The sequence below is a fragment of the Colletotrichum higginsianum genome, chromosome 5, assembly GCF_001672515.1.
Source record: "Colletotrichum higginsianum IMI 349063 chromosome 5, whole genome shotgun sequence".
NCBI lineage: Eukaryota > Fungi > Ascomycota > Sordariomycetes > Glomerellales > Glomerellaceae > Colletotrichum > Colletotrichum higginsianum.
The window spans coordinates 1,177,713-1,187,588 of record NC_030958.1 but is presented as its reverse complement, the minus strand read 5'-3'; the positions used below and the strand labels follow the sequence as shown (position 1 = coordinate 1,187,588).

Sequence of the window (9,876 nt, the reverse complement as noted above, 5' to 3'; positions counted from 1 at the left end):
TCTGTACGTCAATGTCGGATGATGGAAGAAGCGATTGCTCTTGGCTAACAGCTGTTCCAGCGCCACACTCTGGGTGGTTACCCGCAGAAATTCGGACTTTGATTCCGTGTCCCTTTCTTTTAGCTGCACGCCACTCGGACTTGCATGTGCCATGTATTTGATCCATCTCCTTGGTGGTTCTACATATTGTCCCCCTGGCGAACTTGCTCTACAGACTACCTACCAACGCACCCAGCCATGGTAAACTCTGGAAGAAGATAAAAGACATGATGGACTTTATGCCTCGATCCCACACGGATAACCCTGGAGGCCGGGTCGATCACGGACACAAAGAAGCAAGCACGTGGCTTGAACTCTGTCACGTTGGCGAAATCCAATCATCCAGGTTTCCACGGAAGACGCCCCAACCGCAGGTGTTTTGAACCTGATGTACCTAATTCATTTCAACTACAGTCTCTTTCTATAGATTCTTTCTAGGTGGCCCGATTGAGGCCACGAAACAAAGTAATAGAAGAAAAGTGACGAACAGCAGAGACAACCCAATCCCATCCTACAATGGAGTGAGCATGAAAGCGGGCTAAACATGCATTTCTGGGAACACACTGTGTGTGGTGTTGATGTGTAGTTGTCATGAGCATTTCCTGTCGGTGTCGAAATACGTCCCAATGCGATTTTGGTTCTTTACTTGGCAACTCATGCTCTATCCCTGATGAACACAACTAGTAAATATATGTGACTAGGTTTTAGTCCTCTAATTCAGTCTCTTTTTCTACTTTCACTTACATAGTCGACGCATGTAGAGCACTCATACACGCTAGACGGTGTAGACCCTGGCAAGAGGTCCCCTATCCACTGCCTTGTTTCCCCTAACCATCCATTGCAAGTCGAAAACTGCTGACCGCGGTGCCTACTTCTTTTCTCGGCCGTTTGCCCAAAGACCAAAGAGCCTTCACATGGCAATCGAGTCATCCCAGACATCGTTAACGGCGCAACCCCCCCCCCCCCCCCCGCTGTCTCACCTCAGCCACGATAAACCCAGGCACTATCCGACACCGCCATCGGCTTCCTTTTGGTGATGACACCTACATTTCTGCGGAGGGGACTGATATGCACAGGAAGACCCCCCCTTCGTGGCTTAAAAGGGTCTGGGCCAAGACTCATCGAAGTCCGCGGGTCGCCCCCACCTCCATTCCAATGAGATTTTGGAATACCATGGCAATGGGGGTTTCGTCCGTAGGTCGTACCTAGTCAGCCCACTTTCTGAATCTCGATGAATGCCGATCCGGCACGGGATCCAGGGTCACGGGTGAAGGCGCTCTCATCCGTGTTTGCTCTAGCCAGCAACTTGCTGATCTTCACTTGCGGGCGTCCTGTTCTGTCTTCAGCAATGGTGCTGTCATGGCCGGCCGATAGCCAAGACATATATGTCCCGTCTGCCCACCGTCTCCAGAGCAGCCAGACAACTGTAAGTCGGGCCCCCCAAGACTGCCCAACGCCAAAGTTTATCTTTAGGGTCCTGGTTGCTATACACGGAAAGGAACACTTTCGAGATCGCCGTAGTGGGGGGACACTGGGCGAAGGGTCTTCTGGTCCCGACAGAAGGTTGACACGCGGGAGAAGGACGCCTCCCTTACGTGCGATTTGGCCCGGCGCCACAGCTCGTGCTTTCTTGTGGCATCTGGAATTTTTAATCGACTTAATATCTAGCACCCCCCTGGCAGATGACTTCATCGAACACGCTTGTCTGTATTGGCCTGATGACTGTGGTAAACCCCCATTTCTCTCAAAGTATCTCGATGCAAATGATCAACCTCGGTCTCGGCTCCACACTCCGTTCATTGACGTATCGCAAAACACTGCTCGGGGCACGAATATCTGCCACGGAGGTGGGAGAATTATGCCTGGTTTCGGATTCGGTGGTTTGCTTGAGCAGATCGATCAACGGCTCAAGCCGTCGGTAAGGCCGATCATTCTATGTCGAGATGGTGCGGTGTTGTATCCCGCAACCGTATTCTCAACCATCCTCCTGCAGCTTCGCCACACACTCGAGTCTGTCTTGGGACTGCCGTCGAGATTTCAAACGAAACCGATAATGTCTTGTGCTTTGGTGGTCTTGTCGTCGGGTTAGCCCGGCAATGACTGCTGCCTTTTTACTTTCCTGGACGAGCGGATCCAGCCGATGAGCAGCTTTTGAAAACGATTGATAAGGCTGTCTTTGGGAAGTGCTGGAGCGAGCCCGTAGTGTGTGGGCACACAGGGGGGGGGGGTTCGTATCTAAGAACTAAGAGTTAGCAATGGGCTGGAATCTCTCGACTGCCAGTCTTCGATCCTGAGACTCAGGTCAACAGGGTAGGCTGTCCGACTCACCTTCACCAGGCCGTGCCATGGAGCAGTCTAGACCGCCGAGTCCACTGTCTCAGCCCAGCTGGCCAGGCATGGCATATCCTTGGCAAACATCATCGAGAAGGCTGGGGAACCAGACACCATCGTGGCCAAGGTCTAGAACGCTGGATCGATACCATTTTTGATGACATTCACAAGACGTTGTCGTTGGCCTAGGTGAAGGGCACGCGGAGCGGCGCCTAACGTTGTCAACGGGGGTTCATGAGGATGTATGATACATGGGCATGGGTAGTTGCAAATATCCTGGGATTGTACATCGTAAGGCGGCGTGAAGATTGCTATCGACCAGACCAAAACGGTAGCAAAAGCAGCATACCCGCTTCTTCATTTGTGAATCTCCATGCCGCCTTTGCGAATCTACCCTCTGATATTCGAGGTATGTATCGGACGTTGTAGCTGAGTAAGGGCTCATGAGCTGCAGACCAAGTCTTGGAAGGGTTTCAAGGGGCGCAGGAGAAATGAGTGCAAATCGTACCGCTATTCGTGCTGGTGTCCGAGGGGAGAACCTCTGGTCTCTACCATCAGACTCGTTCCGCTGAACTCCTGAAATGTAAGAGAAAACGTCCTTAACATACACAGACTAACATTCACAAGATCTCTTCCAGCCTACAGGATCTGCCCATGTGATCACCCTGTTGGACCTGTGACAGGGTTCGCTATCTTCCGTGATCATTCCCCCCAAGACAGTAGTTCTGTTTACTGCGTTCATGGTACGTAACGATGTCTAAGAGTGTGTGTCTAAGAGTGTGGTGAATCCATCCGCTTAATCCGACTCATCTCCATCCAGCTCGAAAGTGAACTTCAGTCCTGAGTGATCGCTCCAAGCCGTTGTTCCCTGGGTTTTGTTTTCCCCGAAGTCGAAGTGGTTCGATGTCGCAATCTGGGCGCTCAGTCCTAGAACCGGAAGCATCTGGGGGGGCATGACTTCGATGTGCAGAGGCATCAAGCCCAGCGTCGCGACCTTGTCCATTCGAGTGGCCGGATATCTCGCCCTCCCGTCGACTCCCCATGTGCAGCCAGCCTCTCCACTTCGTAACTTTTTCCACGCGTCCTGAAGCCCGTTGTCCTCGATCATGGTTTCGTCCCGCGGATCAACGGGGTTGAAGTCACCCGCGACCAGGCCATGTCCGGTCTTGTGAAGCATTGAGGCGGCAACCGACAACTGGCCCGCCCGATACGACGCGCATTCTGGCAGATTCATGGACTCCAGGTGTACGTTGACCAGCATGGCCTGGATGTAATGGGGCTGTGAACTACTGTTGGCTGCTCTCTTCGTCGGAACGAATATATCGCCGCACAGAGCATCTCTTCTCATCGTCGACGGATACATGATTCTTGAAAGCCGGCCGAGAACGGCGAAGGGCGACGTGCCTGCTGGTCCGAAGCGAGCCTTGGAGAGGAGGATGACGGTCGCGAACGCGGATATCCAGTTGACGGAGTCCCTCTCGCTGGAATACCATCCCCTGCGGACCTCGTCTCGGCATAGAAAGGACCCAATCATGGGCCTCGATACTTCCTGAAAGAAGATAATGTCGGGCGACGGCGCGTGGTTGACGATGTGCGAGAAGATTGCGCCGAGGCGGGCGCCTGGCTGCGGGCCGATATAGTTCACGTTCCATGTGGCGAGAACTAGGCTATGGCCGACGCCGACTGATTCTTTTGTGTCTTTTGGAAGACTCGCCTCGTCGGCGCTTGGGACCGGGGCCCATGTCTCGGCGCGTTCATCGTACTCTTGCCATGATTGCGCTTTTGGCGAGAGGGGTATCTCGTACGGATCCTGCGTTGTGGCGCTCCGCCCCGTTGATACTGAGTTTTCCAGGGATGAGGTTGACTTAATTAGGTCAAGGAACCGCAAAGAGGGTGTAATGACGATGTTGTGTTGTGAAAGTTTGTGGTAAGGTGGTGGGGAGAGTTGAGACGCAAAGTTTTGTTCTCGGAGGGGAACTGTAAGTTTCTGTAGGCCATGATTATTAAAGGAGGATGATTCTACGAAACGGAAGCAAGATCATACACGGGTAATACATAGTGAACACACACAAAACAAACAGAAAATGGCCTACTATCACTATTAGTGAGTGTAGCTTGTTAATAAATACAGAGTACTCTGACCAGCCTAGTCTACTGGGAATGACTTCGCCGTCAAGGTTCATACTACCAAGGTCTGCGGCAAACGCTTTCGACTGTAGAGGTATTGTACCTTGAGACGTAAACTTTTCAGACGCGCGGTCGATAAGGGACTCGTTCACTTTGGCATATCGTATGGTAGCCTCCCCCCCCCCCTCTGAATCCATATTACACGGATATTCTCTAGCGACTCACTAGGGTAATGTCAATCAACGGAAGCTCCCCGAGGCCTGATCGGAAAACACTCTGCACCCGCAGTCTAGGTGTGACGACGTTGCACGGGCTCACACGCAGACCCTGTCCGTTTATTGTAAGGCTCGGAGTTCCGTAATTCCTAACCTTAAACACCCCTGCAAAGAGAGAGAGAGAGTATGGATGACAAGTGACACTCCTTGGATGCCGATACATCTGCCGGTCCATCGCTCGGGTGTTGTACGTAACTGTGTTGAAGCAGATAGTTCCATCGCAACAATTGCCGAGCTTTGCTACCTAACTAGCAACAAGCTTTCGTCAGTGGGCTCACTAATCACAATGACCGAGGCAGTAAAGATGGGGGGATTTGTATGTATGCGAGGCGTGATTATTCTTCGTCGCAAAAGCGGGCGTCTCCATTTGGAATCGTCAATGGCCTCACAGTCAAAGAAAATGCCCACGACAAGGATCACACAAACTCAATAGGCCATATCGACTAACACTCTTACACACATACACACATACACCTGTAACCCGCAGTCAGTTGCTGGCCCAGGGCTTACATTCCTCCAGAGACCCGAGCCCAAACATGGTCTTGGAGCCAATCTCGCTCTGCGCGATGCTACCGCGGGCCCGCCTCCTCATGCCCTCCTCGAAGCTACCGACATCCCCCGCCGACGGCGACCCGCGAGCCTCGTCGAGGACCTTGGCGAGCGCGGCCGCGTCGCAGATGGCCGTCTGCGCCCCGACCCCGCCGCAGGGGCTCATCGGGTGGATGGCGTCGCCGAGCAGCGTCACCACGGCGGACGGCTCCCAGGCGGGGATGTCCGGCACCGAGGAGATGATCGGCACGAAGGTGGCCTGCCGCGTGTCCTGCAGCTCGAACACGGACCGCAGGGAAGGGTGCCACTCCTCCGTGACGGCCAGACTAAGACGTGCCGCCGCCTCCGCCGCCGCCGCCGCCGCCGTCTGCTGCTGCTGCTGGTTCGGGCCTGTGTTGTTCCCGGCCTTGGGTGGTGGTGATGATGTTAGCCCGCCGCCTGCGCCGAATCGCGTCTGCGGAGCGATGAGCACCCAGTAGACGTAGTCCTGCGGCAGCCGGTACCTCGCCCGGCTCTCCTCGCTGAAGCGCGTCGGCTCCGTGAGCAGCGTCGCCGGCGCGTCGCCGATGTGGAACGACTGGAGCATCGGCGCCTGGTCGGCCACAACCGTCATCCACCGCAGCCCCTTCTCCGGGAACCTGGCGGCGAGCTCGGGCGTCAGGGGCGTCTTGCCGTACACGCAGGCCGCGCCGGTGTCCTTGATCCTGTGTCCCGGCAGGAGCCCGGGCCGCACGACGGAGTGGAGGCCGTCGGCGCCGACGAGGAATCGCCCTTCCGCCCTCTCGCCGTCCGTGAACGTGACGACGACGCCAACGCCGCCGCCGCCGCCGCCGCCTTGGTCCTCGTTCGCCGTGTAGGAGGCGAGCTGTCTCGAAAAGAAGACGCGGTCTTCGATGCCCGTCATGAGTATGGACCGGAAGACGGTCCGGTCAACGGTGTGGCTGGGGTTCAGGCCCAGTTTCCCGCTCAGGCCCCCGCCGGCGCGGCTCTTGGTCACCTCGCCGGTGAACGGGTTAAAGTCGGTCTCGCCAACGGCGAGAATCGCGCAGGAGGCGAGGAAATGCTGGTAGACGTCCTGCGGAAGGCTCTCGGCGAGCGCCACCTCGGCGTCCTGCCGGAGCTTCAGCCGGTACCCCTGGGGACGCGAGTCGATGGCCGAGTCCCTCTCGAAGACTTTGAACGGGATTCCGACCTTCCTCAGCGCCTGGGCCAGACAAAGACCACTTATGCCGGCGCCGATGATGAGGACGGGTCTCTCGTCGGACGCTGGCGCGAGTGGTGGCTGGACTTGCGAAGAAACCCCATCGAGGTGCTCGGCAGGAGGTTTCTGGCTCTTGTTTGGAAGTGTGGTGGCAACGTTGGCCGGATCGTCGGATGAGGCGGCCGCAAGACTCCCGTCGTGTCTGACGCCGTTCGGAAACGAGCCCGTGGCGCCCAGGGCCGTATCGCTGGTCGCCGGCTTGTCTCCGTCGCCCGCCTCGCCCGCGAGGGTGGCGCTCAGAACTTCGAGCAGGATGGGCATCGGCACGCTCGACGTCCCGCGCAGCCAGCGCAGGAAGCTCTTGCAGAAGACGAGCGAGGCCGACGAGCGGGTGTGCGCGACGTGGCCCGCCACCGGCTCCCTCAGGAATCCGCAGAGGATAGCCGCGCCAACGACGTCAGACAGCTGTTCTTCGGGTATCCCGGCGCTTGTAGCCAACGCGGAACACGCGACGGAGCCGTCTCCTGGAATGTGCTCTAGGACGCCACGGCTTAGAAGCCATCGTACGCAGCTTGGCTCTTGAGACTACGCAGTGAGGCCAACGTCAGTATGCGGAGCAAATAAGCCACAACATCCCGCCAAGGAAAGTCTTACGCCAGTGTCTGGGCGATCAAGGGAATCGTCCGGGAGAGCAGACAGATGGAGCATCCTCGTCGTCAACTCGAGAAGCTTGCTCTGCGGGTGCTGGACCACTTCGTAGGCGTCGTCAGGGCTGGTATTCGCTGACCCAGCAGCAGGTTGACGTACGAGCTGAGACCTGTGGGAGGGAAGGGAATCCATGGTTGTGTAGAAGACGTCGATGTCGTGGTTCGTTAAACGAGGAAAAAAAGGAAGACGAAGTAGGAAAGGATAAAAAGGGTTTGTGATACGCGAGCGTTACGAAAAGGTATCAATGGCAACGCAGACACATCAAATTGGCAAATCTAGATGGTCTACCTAATGAATCTGGCAAGGTTTGCTGGTCATGGACGGTGGTAGCACCGCCTGTGTGTACCTGTGGAACGATTAGGAAGGGAAGCGATATACCTGTAATCGTAGGCCTGGTCTCTTCTGTTCCGGAAGCCCGCAGACGATTGGGTAGAATATGAAGGTATACAGCTTTTGAGGGACGACCTGAAGCTCGGGTCACCAACTGCCCGCATCGACTTATGTCATTTGGTTGGGGGGTGGGGGGCGGAGTGCGTATGAACCCAGGTTCAGAGGAACTTAAATGTAGAAAGACTTTACGGACATTGAGCCTCACACTCCCCTTCGGCTGGGTGGGGAAATCCGGAGAAAGCTAAACTCAATGTCCATCAGCTCCTCGCAGACGACTATGGACGGAAGGGGAAACTCATCAACCATGCCTCACGGCTTTGTCAGGCGGGCCGTGACTTACACCCGTTCGCCGAGCACCGCGGCGGACGACGCAGGACGTGATATTGCCGCGTAAACAACCCCAACGGGGCTTTGCGATACTGGAATGAAGATTGTGGCATAGCAGTGGCACCCAGTGACACACGCCAAGTGAGGATATCCGTAGATTTGGTTTAGTCTTTTCTTTTTTGCCCAAATCAAGTCCTGATGCCGCCAGGGGCAACGGAACTGATAGTGATCTTTTTGTCCCCGAAATCGACAGCCATATATACACAACGAACAAAAAAAAGGTCTTGATGGCTTTTTTTGTTTTTTTTATAAAAAAAAGTCAAGCACACGCGCGTTGTCAGAAACACTCTTCATCTGGCCGATGATAGGGCCCCGTGACAATAAGACGTCCTCCCATTTTGAGATATTTGCAGGCTTCACGGGCAATAATTACAAAATTGGCCCCCGGATGTTGATGGTGACTACACGTTCGAATTCTTCAGTCTCGACATCCTTGGCGTTGGCAAAAAGATATGACCCCGCGGGTTGGGTCAGACGATATCTAGTTTACCGAAAGCCTTCTTTTGCCTCGGGAAAACATCGTGTTCGTTGGCTGGACGTCAGACACGTCGGTCTTTAACACCGAAGACGGCATCGGAACTAAGGGTCCTTGATGGCCCGAGTCACCTCCTCGGCAGCCTCGGCGCTGTTGGTTGAGTTGACGAGTCAAGGAGCTGATGCTGGGGGCGGGATTGACAGCAAAACCCGTATAGATACGAAGGGGGGTTCGGTCGGAGGGGATGCCGAATGGAGAGTGGCATGCGATTACGAGACCCAGAGGTGGTTCGACGTCGGCTTAACAATATCCCTACATTTCTCTGCTTCTCCTGTTGTGTTGTTCAGTGTCTGCCGAATTCTTTCACTCTCCATGTGAACCGGAGTTGACGCCTTCGCGGACGGGCCGCGAGGAGTGTGCGAGTGGGCTCGGATACAGACGGGTCAAATGTCCGATGGTAGGGATGAAATCACGAAAAGGTAACAACAGTAAGGGAATCTTGACCTTCTCCAGTTCAGGACGCCAACCCCGACGACGGCTGGTTCCTACACCCGACGGACGATACAGGCACCCGACAGAGCCACACTCCTAAAATTGCCTTGCCGCTGTCACTAGTTACCGTCTCGAGATGCGTAAGGCAACTACTTGACTGGCTTCGGTCGGTCATGGTGCAGGCAGGATTGGATGAAACGGTATCGGAAGGGGATAGTTTTGGAGCTGTCCACCGTGCGATTGGATGCCAACGGTTTGATGTATAGGGTGAGGTTTCAAACTCTGCTGATAGAGGTGACAACGGGTTTCCGCCCTGCTTTACCTCCGTTGACAAGTATCGTAGGGGTAGCATCTCTGTGATGATTGTGCGGATTCGATGTGCTATCTGCAAAAACTACTAATCAAAAAAGAAAACCAAAAAACCCCCACACAACTACCTACGGTTAAACTGTTGTTGTCGTTGGAAAACCCCCCCCCTGCTTTTGGGTGGCTGGATCCATGCCAAAAGTGCCAGTCGAGCTCACATTCCGCAATCACCCAGTTGAACCACAACTTGCGCGCAGCAAGTACTTCATCTATCTTAGATACACAGTTGAAGGGTGATGTTGTTGGAGTTTAAGAATATAAAATAAAAAAGAGGCAAAACTTCCAACTACACTACACGCACACACCAAACCATAACGGACGCCCACGGACACGGGGAGCTGGGCCTCACTACCGAGGAGCAAACGAACGGAACGGCATTGACAATTGTGGAATACATTTCCTTATCCGTGCACCTAGGATGGTTCCAGGAAAGGAAAAGAGAGTTTCTTGAGCCTCCCCGACTTTTCAGTTTCTGCCGATGTATTAGAGTGCTGCCTGTCTTGTGTGCCCCAAACTGAAAAGGGATATCTGATCGT

The 9,876-nt window shown here is 54.8% G+C and overlaps 3 protein-coding genes across 3 annotated transcripts; all 3 read right to left on the bottom strand.

Annotated features, from left to right (window-relative positions):
* Positions 1-3,166: 3,166 nt before the first annotated feature.
* Positions 3,167-4,553, bottom strand: CH63R_07290 (Endonuclease exonuclease phosphatase family protein; the record flags this gene model as incomplete). Its single annotated transcript, XM_018302265.1, has 2 exons — positions 3,167-4,132; positions 4,500-4,553. 2 exons carry the CDS (start codon positions 4,551-4,553, stop codon positions 3,167-3,169), a joined length of 1,020 nt encoding a protein of 339 aa, XP_018157043.1.
* Positions 4,554-5,259: 706 nt separating this feature from the next.
* CH63R_07289 (Cercosporin toxin biosynthesis protein) lies at positions 5,260-7,362 on the bottom strand (the record flags this gene model as incomplete). The annotated part of the gene is made up of 2 exons (XM_018302264.1): positions 5,260-7,107; positions 7,177-7,362. The coding sequence occupies 2 exons, from the start codon at positions 7,360-7,362 to the stop codon at positions 5,260-5,262; spliced, it is 2,034 nt and encodes a 677-aa protein (XP_018157042.1).
* A 1,014-nt stretch (positions 7,363-8,376) lies between these two features.
* Positions 8,377-8,581, bottom strand: CH63R_07288 (uncharacterized protein; the record flags this gene model as incomplete). Its single annotated transcript, XM_018302263.1, has 2 exons — positions 8,377-8,488; positions 8,526-8,581. The coding sequence occupies 2 exons, from the start codon at positions 8,579-8,581 to the stop codon at positions 8,377-8,379; spliced, it is 168 nt and encodes a 55-aa protein (XP_018157041.1).
* Between the last annotated feature and the right edge of the window lie 1,295 nt (positions 8,582-9,876).